Source organism: Plecotus auritus (genome assembly GCF_963455305.1).
Source record: "Plecotus auritus genome assembly, chromosome: 8".
Classification (NCBI taxonomy): Eukaryota; Metazoa; Chordata; class Mammalia; order Chiroptera; family Vespertilionidae; genus Plecotus; species Plecotus auritus.
Window position 1 is genome coordinate 137,086,568 of NC_137782.1, and position 22,161 is coordinate 137,108,728.

Here is a 22,161-nt window from a genome sequence, read left to right on the forward strand (position 1 = left end):
CAGTAGGTGAAGTTGAACATGTCTGAGTACATCATGATGTCTGCCACTCAGATTGCTTGCAGTTCAGCCTGCAGACTCATTCATTCTTTCAACAAATAGCTTTTGAGCACCAACCTAGTCTGTCCCCAAGCCCTGTGACCCTCCCCGCCACCCCAGGGCAGCTGTATATAAGACCTAGTAAAAGCTAAAGGAATTTTTTTCTATTCTGTTTTGTTTTGTTTTTGTTTTGCAAAGCTTCTTAGGCCACGGAGAATGCAGCTTCTCTGTGAGATGATTTTTGGTGCCAGGACCCTCAACACCTCTGGTTCCCTTGAAGTTGGACTTTGAGCCTTGGAGGCCTCCTTGCACACATCAGCAGCCGCAACAGTGGTAGCATTGCCTTTGGTAGGCTGTGGTAACCTGGCTTAGAACATTAGCAAATAGCTACTTACAGCAGGCAAGGAGAATTGTAAACATTTGGCAGCTGGCAGAACTGTGCTTAGAGCACACCGGAGACATCCTGGCGCTCCCTGACGTATTGGAAGTGGGGAATGAAACCTCCAGCAGAGGTAAGGAAATGTTATTTTGGAGCTTTGGTTGTTACTCTGTGTAACTATGTTACACATAGAAGAGCACTGAGTCCTTAAGGGAATCTATGACTTGGTTTTGGTCTTGGCAACACCGAAAGAAACTACCTATTGCTTCTTGTGATAAGGTGAAGGTAATGTGAGTGCAATGAACATGGTAGACTCAGAGATTAAATCTCAACATTTGGTTTTCTTTTTTTAAATAAAAAAGAAACCCAGCAAGATTATTATAGGTTTTGGGACATGAGGTTTAAAAAAATCTCAGCACATATTCCTTTTTTTTTTTTTTTTTTTCCCTCTTTCAAAACATCCCTCTACAATGAAACAACCTGTAAAATGGAACAACATGTTGACTAGCTGTTCTTTGGCCCTGGCAGGCAGTTTATTGCATATTGATAACGAAAAAGAACTTTGGAAACAGCCACTCCTTTTCTGACAGAGTGACATTGTGAAAGATTGATGCCCTTTCCTTCCTTTCTGCAATGCCTATCTGCTGCAGATTTTCAGATACTTCCTGAAATCCCACATTGAATTCTACTAAAAACATATTTGTTGTTCTTTCCCAAAACATGCTTGGGAATTTGAAGACCACAAGCCTCTGTAAGACAAGGAATGCGCCTGAGTAACCAGCATTTCCCTGTAAGAGTCTAGTTGCTTTACTGCACTTAACTCAGTGTTTTCTATACCCAGGGAGCAAGGTGTGTGTTATGTCAGTATTCCAACCAGATAGCAACACTCTGCAGATTTCCAATTTTATGGTGGAAGCGTTGTTTTTTTGATTGCTATTTATTGAAAACCAACTTTTTAAGCCCAGGCAAACTGAAAGAATGACTTTGTTTTGATACTTTAGTTCTAACCAACCCAGCCTATCCACAGTGGAATGTGGGTTGTGGTGTGGGGGCAGAGATCAGGAGATTTGAGTTCCATCCAGCCCTGTTTTCATGGATAAGTCAATTCCCACTATGGGGCTCAGTTTCACTGTTGGTAAAATTGGAGGTGGGGCAAATTGCCCCAAAGTTCTGTAATTAGTCCAGAGTTCTGAGGGGAGAGTTATGAATTTTTTTTTTTTTTGAGTTTTTAACTTGATTTTTAGAGAGAAAGGAAAGGAGAGAGAGAAACATCCATGTGAAAGCAAAACATTAGTGGGCTGCCTCGTACATGCCCCCTACAGGCAATCAAGCCCACAACCTGCGCATGTGCCCTGACCAGGAATCTTTTTTCTTTTTCTTTTTTTTTTTGGTGCCAGGAACGACGACCAACCAACTGAGTCACACTGATTCCTGGTCTTTAGATTATGAAAACTCTCCCTGAAGGATTCTAATAATTGATTAAATATTTGAAAGAAACATCACCTTGAGAGGACTCTCAGAGTCTATTGATATTATCGATTTATTCTTTATAGAGAGTTGGGTACAAGTGACTGATGTTGCTACCAGCCAATCAGAAGTTTGTTTCCATATTAAATTAATGGAATTTAGTTTCTTGGAATACAAGTTAATAACAAGAATGTCAAACATTTATTGAATTACGTTTTTAAATGTTTTTCCTCCTAACAAGAATGTCAAACATTTATTGAATTATGTTTTTAAATGTTTTTCCTCCTTCAGATTCTCGCCTGTCCTATTTATTCCCCCTCCCCCCAAACCCTTTTTACACATGGTTTTATACTTGGGTTATTAAATTAATCGCAAGTATGGTGCTTCTCACATTACTTTCCTGTCAAAAGCCTTAATAGTTCTCTGTTTACCACAATATAAAATACAAACTCCTCATGGCATACAAGGTCCTGTGCCATCTGACCCACCCAGCTTCCCATCCTCATGGCTCAGAAATGTTCATATTCTGGCTTTATGCCTTTGTCCTTCTGGTTCTTGCTTCCTATTTCCACCTGTTCAGATTCTTCCTATTTTTAAAGTTTAAGGCCAGGATTCTGCACCCAGCTATTCTTGGTCTCTCTCAGGTGCAGGCAATCTATCTTTTTTCTGAAGTTCTGTGGCAACTTAGCTTTATATTTCTCATAGCAGTTATTACTTTCTACTCTATATTTTAGATATATATGTTCATATTTTATATTCCTTTCTGGATAATCAATTTCATGAAGTCAGAAGCAATATCTGTTCTATATTGCTATTCCGCAAAGTACCTGGCACATAGTAGTTCCTGCACAAATGATTGTTCAATGGATAAATGATAGTATAGTTACCATGGAAATTTGAACTTATCCCAACACTTTCAACAAATTAGAACCACTCCATTTACCATCTCTCATCTGCCTATCTATCTATATCAGCTTATATCTGATTTTATTAAGGAAAATTTGGAAAAAAAGAAAAATGAGAAAGATATAAAAACTACAGGTTTTGCCAAGTAATTGGTATCCAGTTCCCTTCCTTCAAGCCTTTCAAAAGCTGTCGTTGTGCTGTAGTCAGCTTTCATGATTTAGATCCACATGAGTTTGTGTACTGTGATGCTCAAATATTTGTTAAAGCTTATGTAACTCTATGAGAAAGATCAACACTAATTCTGTAGGTGCTACATACAAGTTTTGATCCAGTGAGATGAAGTACTGCTATATGCACTGAGGAAAGTCATGGCCTTGTTTTTTGGTGGTTGATTGGACCAAGAGTAGCTACTCAATGGAACCATAAAAAGAATGAAGTACTAATACATGCTACAATGTGGATGAACCTTGAGAATATTAGAAGTAAAAAAAGCCAGGTTCTAAAGGTCACATATTATACTAGAGGCCCGGTGCTCGGGATATGTGCACTGGTGGGGGTGTGTGGCCTGCGGGGATTGCCCGCTGTGGGAGCGCAGCTCATCCAGGTCAGCCGAGTGGCTGTGGACCCGCCTTCTGAGTGGCTGCTCCCTGGTCCGGCATCTTCTGTGGAGCCGGAGCACTCACCTCTCCAGGGGACCTGGTCAGGGCTGGGCCCAGGGACAATAGCACTGAGAGGCGGCAGAGTAGGCCTCAGTCCTGCAGAGGCCATGAACCTACCTCCCAGTCTCTGGGGTCAGCTCTGTGAGCCCAGCGGTGGTGCTGCGTGGCCTGCGGGCATCTGGAGGAGGCAGCAGGGAGCAAGAAGGAGGAGCCTGGGGCAAGGAGGCAACGATGGCAGCCAGGGTTACTGCCCATTGGCCCCGGGTTCACAGCGGGAGCAGCCGTTCATCCTGGTCAGCCTAGCGGCGCTCCCACTGTGGTAGCACACTCACCACCAGGGGACAGCTCCTGCATTGAGTGTCTGCCCCCTGGTGGTCAGTGCGCGTCATAGCAACTGGTCCACCGGTCGTTCTGGTAGTTTTGGTCTTTACGTTGTTCAGTCACTGGGCTTTTATTATATAGGATGATTCCATTTATATGAAACTTTCAGAACAGGTAATCCAAAAAGACAGAAAGTAGATTCTTGGTTGGTAGCTGCTGTGGGTAGGGAGTAAGGAATGAAATGAGAGTGACTGCTAAAAGACACGTGGTTTCTTTTTGAAGTAATGTAGAAGGGAGATTGTTCCATGACATGACCTTTGTCATTTCCACAAGCTGAACCTGGACCAGAACAGAAGTTGCTTTCCACAAAGCCCTCCTAGAGATTGTCTGATCATAACTGACTCCTGTAATGTGCTGGTTCCTGGAACAGGTGGTTGTTTGTCCTGGCCTGGTCAGCACATAAAGTGATTTCTGTATCTGGTAGCATTCACGTACGAGTACCCGTGACATTCCCCCACTTTACCCTAGTATACTAGTAATTCTCTGGTGCCTGCCAAGTGGTGCCAGGATCCACTTCACCTTTCAGCCACCCAAGATATACCTCACATGTAAGTTTCCCTTAGGAAACGCTACTAATCACCAGACTGGAGTGGCCAATCTCTTCCTTCAGTCTTTCCCTACCCTCCACTTATGGAGTCTTTCCCTGCCCAACATTTTCAATGTTGGGGCTTTTCCTTGAGTCTTGTGTATATTAGCAGGTGATGAAAATGTTTGGAATTCATTAGAGGTTATAGTTGCACAACTTTGTGAATATAATAAAAACCACTAAGTTGTACACTTTAGAGGGGTGAATATTATGGTAAGTGAATAAAATTACCAATAGAAGATACTGCACAAGGAGGTTTTCCAGAGGTTTTGTCCGCACTGAAGAGTAAAAAGATGGTAGTCATTGAGAAGCACAGTCTTCAATACACTTGCCCTTAATGGTCACTGTGTTTTATGATGGTTGAGCAGAGATCTGCTAAATGCTTTTCCCCTCTTTGTATGGGCTGAAAATAAAAGTCCATAGCTGCTATGTTCCAGTGAAATAAAACCTTTATTTGTGTGTTGCCTTGTAATTTTTCAAGTACTTTCATCCTCATTAACTCATCTGAGTCTTAGGTTTTATTCTAAACATATTTATATTTTATACCTATTTATTTATAATCGTTCATCCATCATGAAAATGGAAGAATTCTATTTCTTATAGATGCAGTATATTTCTACTGGATTTCTTTGCTGATCCTTTCTTTGCTTCATTCCCCCCATACTAATCTATTGTACCCATATATGTCCACTTTTCCTGACTTCATGTTTCTGCTCTTCGAGCCTTATTTTTCAAGATTTGTTCTTTATCTTTTCCTCTTCTTCTGATTTATATCCATAAATTTTTTGTTTGAAACCATTTTGGCTAGATGACTCCAAAAATATTTAATTATAACCTATGTAATGGTAGTTGCTGCACTATATTGAGCATTTTTATTGTAGAACGATTTGTTAAAACATTTTGTAAGATTTTTCTGTTTTATATTTAATATAAACTATATTTATTTATATTTTTTATTTTCTGTAGCCTCTTATGGATTTTTAATACTCACATTTATTATTTATTCTTTTATAAGTATGTACATCTCCTTTAAGAGTTCTTTGATAATTTCCTATCATTCTGTTTAGGTCCTCAATTCTTTACCTTCCATTGATGATCCTTCATCATATCTTCTGCAAAGATATCCCTCTTCTATTTATCTTGGACAGATGGAATTTGAAGCTTGGTCTCCAATTGTTGCATTTCCTTTCCTTTCGGAGTGTATGCCAGTTCTATTCTTTATATCTTCAGTGCGATTGTATTCCTCTTTATGTCCCATTTTTTAATTTTATTGGCATCCATACCTGCTCGTCCTGCTCATTCTCTATTTGTTTTAAGTGCTCACACTCCTTTCATGGCCAAATGATGCCATTACAGATATAATTACAAAACATCCCCTTTTATAGCTTACACCTAAGTTTCTTAGATTTGGCCTGCACTTTCTGGAGAGAGGATCTACACACAACAACATCAAAAAGATCTATAGTCACATAAAGCCTTAGCTAGCTCCCTTTATTCCTCATGTTTTCCTTGAGCACGGCATTTGGTTCATGTGCCCATGTGACATCCTCACCTATTTCACAGTTTACCTGGCACTTTTCTGCTCTTCATAGTCTTAATGAGAAAATTATCATTGGTCTATGGCACAAGACTTTTCTGTTTCTGAACAGAACAAATAATCTTCCTATTTCCTTCCTTTCGCATCTTAACCCTTCTCTCTCTAGTTCCTTTTCTTTTGCTTACCCATACCATTGGATTACATGCCTAAATTCTTCATTAAACTGCAAGCTCTTTTGAAGAAAGCAAACAGATTTGATTCATTTTTGCTACCTTCCACATTCTCCCTCCCTCCACTACTGTGTACAACACTCACCACAGTACATTATTCATTCCAATATTTCAGCAAGATATTTGTTAAATAAGATTTTTAAAATATTTTGTTTTACTTAAGTTTATCAGTTAGCTATGTCTCACTTCTCGCCATACCACTGGAACTTTTGTCTTACTTTCTTCTCTTTGGCTAATTTTTCTAAGAGTATTTCTGTAAAACTGCATTATTATGGGTACAGGTTGCCTTTGGGGTGATGAAAATGCCTTGGAACTAGTTAGAGGTGATAGTTGCTTAACATAGTGAGTGTACTAAATGCAACTGAATTGTACATTTTTAAAAAGCTAATGGTTAATTTATGGTTTGTGGATTTTACCTCAATTTAAAAACTGCATTACTATGTGTTAGTCATGCAAAGAGCCTCCATTTTGTAAACAGTCTTCCTTATCTTTTAAAATGCTGCTAACACTTTCTTTCATGGACTTGGATATTTCACCTTTATCCCACATGTCATTAAAAACAAGAGCCAAAGGTTGGTCCAGGTAACTAAAGGTTTGTGGAACTCATCAGAGTGATCATCAACATTTGGTCATAATTTAATTGTTAGCTATAATTCCTACTAGTAAGTCATTCTCCTTTTAACCTTTTAATGATACTCTCCTATTAGTGCCCATTCTTTCTTTTCCCTTTTTTCAGTATCCTTTCTTGCTCTAGAACAGCGGTCACCAACCTTTTGGACCTCACGGACCACCAGTATTCCGTGGACCACCAGTTGGCGACCACTGCTCTAGAATCAATTCCATAAAGAATTTTGTCTTAACACAGTGAGTCACCTGTCTTCTGGAAACTATGAAAAAGACTAGAGGCCCAGTGCATGAAATTCGTGCACGGGTAGGGTCCCTAGCAGCTGCCGGCTGCTGACCAGGGCCTCCCTACCCCTGGCCGCCTGCTGCAACCACGAGCCAGGATGGGGCTGGCCAGAGGGAGGGGCCGCAGGTGGTTGGCCCTGCCTCCTGGTCAAACTCCCTTGTTCCTCAAACTGATTTGACCATTCCTACACTTTTTGAATTTTTGAATAAAAGATCCAGAAACAGAAGGGAGAGAGTTTTCCTCTCTGGATTTTTGAGTCAGGCAGCCTTGTTCTGTCACATACTAGCTGTATGATCTTGGGTCAGTCATTTGGGCAAGTCATTTTCTTCATGTGGAAACAATAGTACCTACCTCCCAAGGTCCTTGTGAAAATTGAGTAAGATAATGTATATAAATGTCCCTTGGGGGAGGGAAAACACATACATGTATATGGGTGTCTGTGTTCACACTTATTCTTTTTCTCGTTCTCCCCTAACATCAGAAAGTACTCCACCTTATTCATTACAAAAACTAAGCTACAGTTGCTGCTTTTGCTCCTTGCCTGTGGGTATGGCTCTTTCTCCCATTCCTTCTATGCATAAACAAATGCCTGTCAAGAAAGCATTCAGGTGGGAAGAGTGAGTATATACCATATTTGATGGATTTTAGTATTACAAAAAAAAAAATCACACATGAGAAGAAAAGCAAAATGCCACCTCTCTTTGACAAAATTTGTAATTCCTCTTTGTGATCTTTATTTTTTTAGAGCATTTTTTTTCATTGCGCAAAATGTCATAGAGAACTTAAATATTGTTCAGAAATTTGGTTATAACTGTTCTATTCCTTTAACGTAGGGGAGGAGGGAAAGCCTTGAACTGCCGATGACAGTTATTCCGCATGTTAAATAAGAAAATAGAAATGTGATTGTGCAATATTTCTGATTTGTTTTTGGAATGGAGGTGAAATTTCCTGATCTGTTAGCAGCAAGGTTCTGGGAAAGAGCTCTGGATTGGAGGTCAAGAGATGCAGGTTCTGACTCTGCCACTAACTGAATGACCTTGGACAGGCCATTTCTCCTAGTTGGGTCTATTGATTCACCTGGAAAATATAAACACTGAATCATCCCCCACTTCTTTTTACTCAAGAATTGCTTTCCACAAAACAACTCTGCTCCCCAGGAATTTAAAATATAGGATGTCCCCAAAAATGTATACACACACTTTGAATAATTATAAAGGCAGTGTTTATTGAAATGCAGTTCATTTTCAAAATTGAGCTATCAGCTATTAAAGTGTATATACATTTTTGGAGGATACCCTATATATCATCATTTTATGAGGTATATTAAAAATGGTTTTAGGTTAATTTTTTGTCAGTATTTTAATAGAAATATAATAAGGTAATTTTAATAAAACCATTAACATATAGCCAGAATTCTACATTTCCTTTTGTGACAACATTGGGTTAGAAAACACTGAATAATATTATCTCCATGTCAATGTTTTACTAGTATTTAGAATATATTTTTTCAAATAAAAATTATTTAATAAAATATAGCACTATAATTGATTGGTTGAGTTTCACTTTGACCCTGATATTATAGGGAACGGGAGGCCCAATGCACGAAATTCGTGCAAGAGTAGGCCTTCCTTCCCCCGGCTGCTGGCACCAGCTTCCCTTTGGCACCTGGGACCCGGGCTTCCCTCCAGCCACCGGCAGGCACCTGGATGTCTGATCTAATTAGCATATTATGCTTTTATTATCTTACCTAATAATAGACAAACATGTAAATTGACCATACCTCTGCTACGCCACCAGCCAATCAGGAGTGATACGCAAATTAACCCAACAAAGATGGCGGTTAATTTGCATACTCAGCCGCCAAGTGACGGGGGTGGGACACTTGTGTCGTCGCCATGGCGATGACATAGGCGTTCTGCCCCACCCCCAGTCTCTCAGGGCCTCTGGCAGCGTGGGAGGGAGGGGCCAGAGCGGAAAGAGGTGGCTCCGGGGCCTGAGCGGAAAGGGGCTGGGCCGGAGTGGAAAGGCAGTGCCGGCAGCCAGAGAAAGGAAAGCCCATTCTAGCACGAATCTTCGTGCATCGGGCTTCTAGTTATAGATAATATGGATAATATGGAGTTTTGACTCTTTAAGGGTATAATTAAGTCTTGTTCAAAACCATACAATATGCATCAGTGTACATTCTTATAAAATACAGATTAAGTATTTTTTTGTAGAAATATTTAATTCTTGATGCTGGTTCTTAATAGAGATTTCATGAATAATTAGAATCAGAGTAGGTTTATTGTAAGTTGTAAAGTATTTTCAGTTTGTGTTAATGAAACTGTCATTTACATACCCTGACATGGTGGAGTACACATGGAAACATGAGTAGAAGCCAGCCAAGCTTGCGAGTCCTGGGCACCAGGTTAAGTTAGAAGAAAGCTGGCATTAGCCGAGGCCCATCAAATACCTATGAGCAAACACCTCTGACCTGATTTTAGTGCAGAGCTGACTTATATAAACAGCCAGGATGCCTCCCCTCATGACACCCTTTTGAAGCAGGCAGATAGGGTACCTTCACTGACATTTTTATAGATTTGCAACAAATAAATCAAGGCATTGAATGGCAGCTCCATTTATGCAGTCCTGCCCATTCTCCTTGACTCTTGTATCTGAATCAGTGTTTGAATTATAAAAGCAGTGATTGTCTATGTAGGTTCTTAAATAGAGAGATGCCTGTTTTGTTTTTTAAAACACTGTACATAATTTTTTAAAAAATAAAGAAAAAGAAAACAAATTAATGAAAACAAAAAAGAAAACGAGCTCTTTGCTTCAGGGCTTTCTGTTTAAATGTCCCTATTACCTATCACTTGAAATGTCAGATGAGATATAACTCTGCTATTGCTATTCAGGCTCTGAGTTAATGACTATTGTCAGGTGTGGCAGCCTGGTCAGAGAACTGTTAACTGTTTCTGACCAGGAAGATTTCAGCTTAAAAATGCATAAGGTAATTTAGATGGTCCATTCTTGACATTCATTTCTGTGGGTTGTATTAATGTTTAGTTTTTTGTTCTGATTATTTTATTTGTCCTCCTGACTGTTTAAGTGCTCTGCAAATGACCACCATCCCTAGCAGCAGTTCTCAAAGAACTAGAGCGTGTACATTAGAGATCTCAGGACTATTATGTTCAAGAGTTCAGTTTTTATTTTTTCAGAAATAAGTTCAATGGAAAGAGACACATTGGGGTGATAATATTGTCTTCTCTCTTGGAAAAAAATAATGAGGAGGGTAAGTTGAAACTTGGCATAGCATAGGGTAAGCCATGGCAGTTATTTTATTTTGGTTAAAACCCTGCATGCTACAGAATTAGCTTGGGAATCTGCCTTGAGAATGGACTAAAAAGAAGTTGAGGATAACATATATCAATTCCCTTCAGCATTTTTTTTAACCTTGGATTTTTTTCTTTTTAGTTTGGGATTATTTTTTATTAATTTATCATTTTTTATTGTTGACAGTATTACAGATGTCCCCCATTTTCCTCCCTTTGGACCCCTACACCCCAGTCTTTACTCCACCCCAGGCCTTCCCCATGCAATTGTCTGTGTCCATGGGCTATGCATATATATATATATATATATATATATATATATATATATATATCTCCACACACACACAAAATACACACACACACACACACACACACACACACACACACACACACACACATATATGTTCTTGGGTTAAACTCTTCCCATCCTCTCAACCCCCTCCCCTCTGAGATCTGTCCGTCTGTTCCATGCATACATGTCTCTGGACCTATTTCGTTCATCAGTTTATTTTGTCCATTAGATTCCACATATAAGTAAGATCATGTGATATTTGTCTTTCTCTGACTAGCTTATTTTGCTTAGCATAATAATTTCCAGGTCCATCCTTGCTATGGCAAAGGGTAAGAGATTCTTATTTTTTACAGCAGCATGGTATTCCATGGTGTAAATATACCACAGCTTTTTTTTCCACTCATCTACTGATGGACACTTGGACTGTTTCCAGATCTTACCTATGGTAAATAATGCTGCTATGAACATATGGGTGCATATATTCTTTCTAATTGGTGTTTTGGGGATTCTTAGGATATATTCCCAGAAGAGGGATCACTGGGTCAAATGGCAGTTCTATTTTTATTATTTTGAGGAAACTCCATACTGTTTTCCACAGTGGCTTCACCAATCTGCATTTCCATCAGCAGTGTACTAGGGTTCCCTTTTCTCCACATCCTCACTGGCACTTGTTGTTTAGGTGTGTGTGTGTTTTAAGTAATGGTACAAATAATAGAAAAGATTCAGAATACCAAAATAAAACAAAACCCCAAATAGTATGTTACCCTCTTTGATGTAAGAAATTTCCAAACCTGTGGAGTTTATTTGCGCCAAACTGATGGCATATGCCAGGGTGCAACATCTCAAATGTTCCAGAGAACAACCAGCTTTGCAGGTGTAAAGGAAAGGGGAGCCTCACAATAGTTGGTGGGGTTGCAGAGGGCTGTTTTGATGCTCTCAGCTTATTGGGAATAGGAAGATGATTATACAGGGTGGGCAAAAGTATGTTTACAGTAGTTCATATGGAAAATAATATAATAATACAAAAATAAACTCGGTGTTTTGTGTACCCACCACTGTAAACCTACTTTTGCCTCATGTATATATGTGTTAAGTAACCCCCAGGCTGGTGCATACATTCACACATATGAAAGAACATTTTATTAAGCATTCTGTGTTTTAACAGTCCTCTTCAGGGAGCTCAAGAGAATATCTAAATAATCTAAATAAGCACCTTTCGAAAACATGATTCAGCCCAGCCGATGTGGCTCAGTGGTTGAACATCCATCTATGGACCAGTAGGTCATGGTTCTATTCCTGGTCAGGGCACAGGCCCAGGTTGCAGGCTCTATCCCCAGTGTGGGGCATGCAGAAGGCAGCTGATCAATGATTCTCTGTCATCATTGATGTTTCTATCTCCCCCTCCCTCTCCCTTCCTCTCTGAAATCAATAAAAATATTTTAAAAAATGATTCATTTACTTTTAGCTTCCTCTAAATATATTCAGTTAACTATTAGACTCTCTCATGGCTAAGAATATCTTGAGTAGGAGCCAACCACACTGTTAATATAATATAATCATTTAGAAAACCAAGTGATTATTTCAGTTATGAATAATTGATTCAGACTGATATTTTTCTCTTTTATTCAGGTGTTAGCAAACCGTTCTAATTAGGTTAGAGCAAAATCAATCACATTTGATTCTGTCTACTATATAACAGGTTCTTAGGAAAAGATTTCAGATCTTCTTCTAATTATTGGGGTGACAGTGAAATCCCTACCCCTGGCCTCTTCCCTGTCCTAATCTGTAACCTCCTAGCTGTTGTCTGCCCTTCAGTTTGGGGGCAGTGGACAGTACTCTGAGTGAACTGGTCTGATTTGAGAGATTATAGATCTTTCTCTCTGTTTCTACCCCTCCCTTCCATTCTCTCTCTCTAAAAAAAAAAAAAAAAAAAAAAAATCAATGGGAAAAATAAGTATGGGGTTGCAATCTAGGTCATGTTGAATCTAGACCTCAACTGACTAGAAGTAATCACACTTTTCCCTGAATTCATAATTTATCTCTACCTCTCTGGTGGCATTTTTAAAGATGAATACTCTGAATTATAACTTTTGTCCCCTCTAGCCTAAATATTCCTTGAGGGCAGAAGCCATGCCTGATTCAGTTTTGAATCCATCAAAAAATTTAGCCGAATACTAAAGTGGCACAAAGAAGCCATTTAATAAATATGTGGCTGACTGTGTAAAGGTCACATAAGCAGGTGTACATGAACTGACCCTGTCAACTCCATACTACATTATTCCTTTCTCTTCAGCCTAGTCTCTTTCTATCTATGGCACATATACCTCTTTTCTGCTTCTCATTGTAATAATAATATTATTGTAAGTGGCACAGAGAGGTTAACTAACCCACCTGGGGACACACAGCTATTAAGACACACAGCCAGGGTTTGAACCTAAGCAGTTTGACCTGAGATTTCATGCTTTTAATCACTGTAACATTCTTGATATAGTATCAGACACATGGGGCTCAATAAACACCCATCTGTTAGTCTCAGCTGCATTTGAGAGGAACTCCAGCACCAGATTCACAACTAAATTACTCTAGGGAAAAAAAAAAGGCTTATTCTTATTTTGCTTTCTTGTGGCCAGCCTAGCAGTCCTTTAGAGTGTGGGCATGCCCAATGACTAATAGAGAAATAGTCAATCATAGGTACAGTCACAAAACCAATTAGTTAAAATTAGAATGAACGTCTAAAGGGATCCCCATCAGAAAATGTGAAGAATAACTGTTTTAATTCTATCACTGTCAGTTGCTTTTGAGAGAAAGGGGGTGTGACTTATTATTTTCTTGGGTAAGGCTTTTTATATGGATATATTTTTTAATTTTATTAAAACACCAGACCATATTCCTGGCTTCACCTCTAACCCCAATACTTTCAGCAGAGGGAGTTATCAGTGCTAACAAGGAAGAGAAGAAGTGGCAATAATCTGAAATGACAAGTTGGACTGAATGGTCGAAGGTTCGATTCCAGTCAAGGGCACGTATCTCGGTTGTAGGTTCCATCCCTGGCCCTGGTCAGGGCACATGTGGGAGGCAACCAATCAATATGTCTCTCTCACATCGATGTTTCTCTCTGTCTCTACTCCTCCCTTCTACTCTCTCTCAAAAAAAAAAAAAATCAATGGAAAAAATATCCTCGGGTGAAGATTAACAAAATAAAATAAAATGACAAATTACTCAGACATATTTTATTTTGTCTTTGGAATGCAATCAGAGATTCCACTCACTTGTTGCCAGAAGTCTTGGCCTAACTGATAAGAGTTTGCAGCTTCATTGGGTAGCATACAGGAACAGGCCATAGAAAATGCACTCAAGGGGAGGATCCAAGATGGCGGTAGGTAAACACCTAAACTGCTGCCTCGCACAACAATTTCAAAACTACAACTAATAGACAAAACGTCTATCACCCAGAACCACGGGAAAGCTGGCTGAGTGGAAGTTCTACAACTAGAAGGAAAGAGCAAACAGCATTGAGGGGTGCACAAGCGCGGAAAAGCTGAGGTACGGAGACACGCGAATCGGGAGCGCTGCCGTTTTCAACCCGAAGGGAGATAAGCTCCCGATTACTCTGAACTCCAGTTTCTGGGGAGACGCGGGGGACCCAAACTCCTACGGGGAGAAGCTGGACTGTCTGCCGTGGGGTCGGAAAGTGAGGGAGGCTTGCTTGCAGGGCTGCACGCAGGAATAACTGTTTTTTGTTTGTTTGTTTGTTTGTTTGTTTGTTTGTTTTAAATATATTTTATTGATATTCACAGAGAGGAAGAGAGAGGGATAGAGAGCTAGAAACATCGATGAGAGAGAAGCATAGATCAGCTGCCTCCTGCACAACTCCCACTGGGGATGTGCCCGCAACCAAGGTACATGCCCTTAACCGGAATCGAACCCGGGACCTCTCAGTCCGCAGGCCGACGCTCTATCCACTGAGCCAAACCGGTTTCGGCAGGAATAACTGTTTACTGTGCTGGGGCGCGGGACGCGGGGACACGGTCGGAGACACAGAGCCGACTTCTAGCAGCCATCGCTGTTTGCCACGCCCTAGCCTAGTCACGCCCTGAGACCCCACCCCACACAATCTACAAACCCACCCAAGCTCCAAGCAGCGGCTTTAGCATATGAATGACCTGCCCTATCACAGCTTAACCTAGCAAACTTGCAGCTCTGGTCAGACAGCTCCAAAACCTCCAAACCCCAAGCAAAGAGGAGAAAACTGTAGTTCTCGCTGTAGTGCCTGCTGGGTGGCCTCAGACAGTAGCTGACCTGCACCCCATTGGAGATCCAGAAGCCAGTGTACCTAGTGGTCAGTGTGAGACACCAGATTTCAACTCCTCACATCCATAAGTGACACATTCAAGAGGCAGACTCAGTGAGCACCAAAGCCCCACTGAAACAAGTCCTGCACCATAAGCGTGTCTCCAGCGCAGCAGTTCCATTATAGACACAGTGGGTCCTCACAGCCAATTGGCCTGGAGGTCATTTACTCCCAGTGTACCAACAGCAATCAAGGCTTAACTACACCAAGACTTTGCACTCAGCCCACAAAGGGGTATACCAAAGGCGTCCACCTCAGGTGATTGGGGAGGCTGAGCTACTGGCCCCTATAGGTCACCTACCACAGAAAACCACTCCATCAACACAAGGAAGCAGCAAAATGCGGAGACCAAGAAACATGTCACGAATGAGAGAAATGGAAGAAAGCAAACTACTGGACAACATAGAGTTCAGAACCACATTTATAAGGTTACTCAAGAATCTTCTAAAAACCGCTGAGGAACTTAGTGAGACCTTTAAGGATCTTAATGAGAATACCAAAAAAATGGAAAAGGACCAGTCAGAAATTAAGCATACACTGTCTGAAATAAAGAATATACAGAAACTCAACTGTAGATCAACGTACCCCAAGAATCAAACCAAAGATCTGAAATATGAGGAAACAAAAAACACCCAACCAGAAAAACAAAAAGAAAAAATCCAAAAATATGAAGATAGTGTAAGGAGCCTCTGGGACAACTTTAAGCGTACCAACATCCGAATTTTTGGGGTGCCAGAAGAAGAGAGAGAGCAAAATATTGAAAACCTATTAGAAGAAATAATGACAGAAAACTTTCCCTACCTGGTGAAAGAAATAGACTTACAAGTTCAGGAAGTACACAGAACCCCATACAAGAGGAATCCAAAGAGGACCACACCAAGACACATCATAATTAAAATGCCAAGGGCAAAAGACAAAGAGAGAATCTTGAAAGCAGCAAGAGAAAAACGGTTAGTTACCTACAAGGGAGCACGCATACAACTGTCAGCTGATTTCTCGGCAGAAACTATGCAGGCCAGAAGGGAGTGGCAAGAAATATTCAAAGTGATGAATAGCAAGAACCTACAACCAAGATTACTCTACCCAGCAAAGCTATCATTCAGAGTTGAAGGTCAGATAAAGAGCTTCACAGACAAGAAAAAGCTAAAGGAGTTCATCACCACCAAACCAGGATTACATGAAATGCTGAAGGGTGTTCTTTAAGAAGAGGAAGAAGAAGAAAAGTAAAGATAAAAATTATGAACAACAAAGTGACATCAAATACATACCTACCAACAAGTGAATCTAAAAATCAAGTGAATAAAAAATCTGAAGAACAGAATGGACTGGTGAATATAATAGAATCAGGGACATAGAAAGGGAGTGGACTGACAATTCTCAGGGGGGAGGGGGTGTGAGGGGTGTGGGAAAAGATTGGACAAAAATCTTACACCTATGGATGAAGACAATGGCAGGGGGTAAGGGCATGGGGTGGGGTGGGGAATCAGGTGGAGGGAAGCTATGGGGGAAAAAAGAGGAACACCTGTAATAATCTGAACAATAAAGATTTATTTAAAAAAAAGAAAAAAAAAGGTGAGAAACCAAGATGGCGGCATAGGTAAACACCTAAACTGCTGCCTCGCACAACAATTTCAAAACTACAACTAAAAGACAGAACGGACACCATCCAGAACCACAGGAAAGCTGGCTGAGTGAAAATTCTACAACTAGAAGGAAAGAGAAAAGCTCACAGAGAATTGGAGGTACGGCAAAGGGGCTTTGTGCGCGCAGAGAGGAAGGGCGGCTGAGAGCCTGGCTGACTTTCTCTGGCGGAAGGGGGAAGGAAGCCTCCGACCGCACTGAACCCCAGTTCTGACTGCACTGAACCCCAGTTCCGGGCGAACCCCTGGGGACCCACGCTCTTACGGGGGGAGTCTGGACTCTCGGGCGGAGACTCGAGCTGGGAAAGGCAGAAGTCTGAAGGCGCACGCGGGCCAGTGCGCACAAAGGCTGCAGAGGTTGCCACAGGCTTTCCCTAGTGGAAGGGAGTCAGAGGATCCTGACTGCACTGAGCCCCAGTTCTGACTGCAGTGAACCCCAGTTCCAGGCGAGCCCCTGGGGACCCACGCTCTTGTGGGGGGAGTCTGGACTCTCGGGCGGAGACTCGGGAGCCGGGGAAGGCAGAGGACTGAAAGCGCACATGCGCGCAAGGGCAAGGCTGACAGGAAGCCAAGACTGAGACTCCACCCCATCCAAGCTGAGCACAGAGGCTATTGCAATTTGGCAAGTCTAATCCTATAAGGCTGTCTCCAGCACCGAACTTCTCCCAGCATAGACACAGCTGATCCTTACAGCCAACTGGCCCGGAGGTCAATTCTTCCCAGTGATACCAACAACAATAAAGACTTAATTACAACAAGGCTGTACACACAGTCCACAAAGGGGTGCACCAAGAGTGTCCACCTCAGGTTAACTGGGGAAGCAGACCCACTGGGCCATATTGGAAACCTAGCACAAATATCTACCTTACCAACTCAGGGAATCAGTGAAAATGCGGGGTCAAAGAATCAGATCACAAACGAAAGAAATGGAGGAAAACAAACGACTGGATATAGAATTCAAAACCACGGTTATAAGACTTTTTAAGAATATCCTAGAAAAGGCCGATAAATATAACGAGACCCTCGAAGATATGAAAAAGGACCAACTAGAAATTAAACATACACTGACTGAAATAAAAAATATTATACAGAGACCCAGAAACAGAATAGAGGAACACAAGAAACAAGTCAAAGAATTGAAATACAAAGAAGCAAAAAACACTCAACCGAAAAAGCAAAAAGCAAAAAAAAAAAATCCAAAAAGTTGAAGATAATGTAAGAAGACTCTGGGACAACTTCAAGCGTACCAACATCAGAATTATGGGGGTGCCAGAAGAAGAGAGAGAGCAAGATACTGAAAACCTATTTGAAGAAATAATGACAGAAAACTTCCCCCACCTGGTGAAAGAAATAGACTTACAAGTCCAGGAAGCCCACAGAACCTCAAACAAAAGGAATCCAAAGAGGACCACACCAAGACACATCATAATTAAAATGCCAAGAGCAAAAGACAAAGAGAGAATATTAAAAGCAGCAAGAGAAAAACAGTTAATTACCTACAAGGGAGCACCCATACAACTGTCAGCTGATTTCTCAACAGAAACTATGCAGGCCAGACGGGAGTGGCAAGAAATTTTCAATGTGATGAATAGCAAGAACCTACAACCAAGATTACTCTACCCAGCAAAGCTATCATTCAGAATTGAAGGGCAGATAAAGAGCTTCACAGATAAGAAAAAGCTGGAGGAGTTCATCACCACCAAACCAGTATTATATGAAATGCTGAAAGGTATTCTTAAAGAAGAGGAAGAAGAAAAAAGTAAAGAGAAAAATTATGAACAACAAATACATATCTATCAACAAGCGAACCTAAAAATCAAGTGAATTAAAAACCTGAGGAACAGAATAATCTGGTGAATATAATAGAATCAGGGGCATAGAAAGGGAGTGGACTGATAATTCTCAGGGGGAAAGGGGTATGGGGGGTTCATGAAGAGAATGGACAAAAATCATACACCTATGGATGAGGACAGTGGTGGGGAGGTAAGGGCAGAAGGTGGGGTGGGAAATGGGTGGAGGGGAGCTATGGGGGGAAAAAGGAGAAATAATTGTAATAATCTGAATAAAGATTTATTTAAAATAAATAAATAAATAAATAAATAAATAAAAAGAAAAAAAAGGAAAAAAAAGAAAATGCACTCAATAACTGAGGATTAAAAATGAATTCATATTATAAAAACATATACACTTAATTGTAATAACATTAATACTTCTCATCTGTGATTCCTATAACATGTTTGGTTATATACTAGACATTTTTATTTTCCTTAAATGGATTTTGAGTGTATTTGAATTCATTCAATAATATTGAGTGCTAGGCACTGTTCTTGGTGCTTAGGACACATCAGTGAGCAAAACAAAGATCCTAGGCTACAGGGACTTTATAGTCTAGCTTTAGAGTAACTGCAGTAGTTTTGGTATTGGAACTCACATTGTAAATTTATTCATTGAAAGCTTGGGTGTTTGATATACAAGAATAATACAAATTTTTTAGCACAGTTCCAAATTACCAGGCCCTTTTTATTCTCAAGAGTTCACTTAATTAATACATTCAACAATAAAAAATACATGCAACAGTCCCAGTATATAGAATGGCCCTGTCTTGGTACAATTTGAACCTGATCTTAGGAGATCCCATCATCACCCCATTCAGGTGTCCTCAAACTATGGCCCGTGGGCCACATGCGGCCCGCCGAGGACATTTATCTGGCCCGCCGGGTGCCGCTGCCTGTCCTGCTTAGCAGCTGACTCGTCCCGGGCCCGCAGTGCGCATAGGAATTTGTTCATAGTGTTTTTTTTAAACTATAGTCTGGCCCTCCAGTGGTCTGAGGGACAGTGAACTGGCCCCCTGTTTAAAAAGTTTGAGGACCCCTGCGATCATCACAAAACCAAGTTAATCAGAACTGTAGTTCTAATTCCTCTTACTACTAAGGACTCTTTTTAATTTTATGCTCTATGTTTTGAAAAATTTAATGCTTTAAACAAATCTCACTTACTTTAAACAAATACCACTTACTAAGTAATAACACATTTGTTTTCCCCTGTATATACCCTTTCTGCTACTTCTGTAGTAGGTAACAAAAAAACCCAGCAGCTAGGAGTGAAGGAGGGACATACTAATAGATCTAAAGGATAGATTGGGCACAGGCACATTACTGCTCTGTACCCTGACACACCTGTCTGCCACCTTAGGGGCCCTTGTTTGGGGCTGTTGCAGTATGTGTGTTTGGCTGGGAAGACAGGAGATAGATGGTGGTGATAGACATCATTGTGTTTTTCAGGGTACCCTTTCATAAGAACCGCTTAAAACAACAGAAATACAATGGTAAGATATGTACACATATAATACCTTAATAAAAATTTGAAAAAAAAATTAAAAAAAATAAAAATAAAACAACAGAAATTTATTCTCTCACAGTTCTGGAAGCCAGAAGTCTGACGTGAAGGACTGTGCTCCCTCCAAGGCTCTCAAGAAGAATTCTCCTTGCCTTTTCCAGCTTCTGGTTGCTCCATTTTTTACTTGACTTGTGGCGGCATAATTCCAGTCTTTGCCTCTGTCTTCACATGGCCTTCTCCTCCTCTTCAACTGTGTTTTCTTTTCTGCTATCTCTTATAAGGATACTTGTCATTGGACTTAGGGCCCACCCAGCTAATGCAGGATGACTGTATCTTAATATCCTAAACATAATTACATCTGCAGAGACCCTTTTTCCAAATAAGGTCACATTCACAGTCCCAAGAGTTGCTATATGAACATATCTTTTAGAGGGCTATCATTCAACCCATGACCATTGGGTAGGCAAAAAGAAAAAAAAACGCCATTGAAGGTAAAATAAAAATATTAGGTAATTGTTTTTAATTCTTCCCACTTCCCCAATATCGCAATTCTTTGTTCTTGTCTGAGATATCTGGCTACTACTGCTTCAGCTCCCAATCAAATGTTGCCACTGGACTTGAGCTCTGCTCTTGACTCCATGATCTGGTTCCTCCTTTTGGTTCTCACCTTGTCTTAACTCCTAGAGTAACTCTTGGTATTGCCTCTTGCATGAATGACTTCTACTGACTTTGAAGCCTGTCCATGATGCCACCTGCTATGCTCAGCATGGCTTGCTACCCCATTGCCCACTCGTGTTACCAGTACAACATACCCATAGTGTTTCAGTTGGCCAAGTCCTTGCTCTATAAGGGCATAACCCAGTGACCTTCCAAGAGTTCTCCGAATATCCTGGGTGAAGCTAGAAACCACTGCCTCCTTAGAGTTGTGCTTATAAACATTTATAACCCCAGTATTAATATGGAGCTGTACTCCCCCGTGGTGATGGAAAGCAGGTGTTTGCCAGAGCCTTGCTATTCCATGGATTCCTTTCATCCTGGAGTCCTTTTCATTCAAAAGGACTGCTGCTGATTGCTTGGGATTTATCCTATAAAAACTTGGATTTCAAACATAGTTGAGATAGGCCCATCTTGTTTCTTTCTTGTCCAAATTTCACATTCCATTTTTCTTGTTTATCTTTTGCTCTCTTGGTGATGATGCTCCTTTTTTTCCTCCCTTCATAATGAAGCAATTACAATTTTTCCTTTGAAAATAAATTTCATCAAAGTTTATTCCCTGTTTTCCAGCTCATTTGTTTTTCCCTATGACTCAGATCTTAGCTAAGAATTTTATTAGCTCCAAAGTGTGATGCACTGTAATTCTTCTTGAAACTGAAAGGTATGGGAGCCAGTCTAGCCTTTGGCCTGAGATTCTTATACCAGAATCCTGAAACTGAGTGTATCACATGATTTTGACAGACTTACACGCTGATCTTTCCCCCACCAAAGAGGTGTCCAGAGACTTCATACTTCAATCACCATTATAACTTTTGTGCCATAAAGACACATAAGAGCAATAAATGCAAGTATTGTGAAAATTACTTGTTATTCAGATATTGAAGTTTATAGTCTGGCTTTGCATTATTGCTTTGTAAGTCTTTTTAAGAAATCTCATAATTAAGGGAATGTGGAGATGTCAATTTGATCAAAACATCAAATTACTACCAGAATGAGATAACAAGATACTGTTTGCAGAGTGCTAATGTGAATATCATTACAATGCATTCATTATATTAACTGGGCTTCTAAATATGGGCATTCTACCTAGTTCAGTAGGCTGAGCACTAGATTGGTATTGAAGTACTTCTAAATTCTAACTTCAGTTTTGCTACTGATTGGCTGCGTAGAAGTAAACCATTTGTTGTTTCTTTGCCTTTGGCATTGTGAAATATGAAAGTAGAAAAAGAGTAAGACATGGCCATTTAAGTTCATAGTATCTAATTTGAGGAATTCTTGGCTGGAGGGTCAATTCTTGGCTCCAGGACTGGTTTTTATTTCTTAATAAAGTACTCACGTGGCAGCGCATCCATAGCTTCTCCTCCTTGCTCCCAGGCTTCCCCTCATCTCCATCCCAGCCTCTTCAAACGAGGGCTTTTGTGTGGCT

At 40.5% G+C, this 22,161-nt stretch overlaps 1 protein-coding gene across 2 annotated transcripts in view; it reads left to right on the forward strand.

Moving 5' to 3' along the window:
• Positions 1-228: 228 nt before the first annotated feature.
• The window catches only part of LOC308257101 (endogenous retrovirus group K member 113 Pol protein), a 52,462-nt gene continuing 30,529 nt past the window's right edge, over positions 229-22,161 (forward strand). The window contains exon 1 of one of the 2 annotated variants that reach the window (XR_013961515.1): positions 229-548. Coding sequence is in view for 1 of the 2 variants with exons in the window: in XM_080686002.1 (XP_080542128.1) it covers positions 531-548 (18 nt within the window). In the remaining variant the exon portion in view is untranslated. The remainder of the gene's footprint in view (positions 549-22,161) is intronic. The other variant, XM_080686002.1, reaches the window with a different exon arrangement.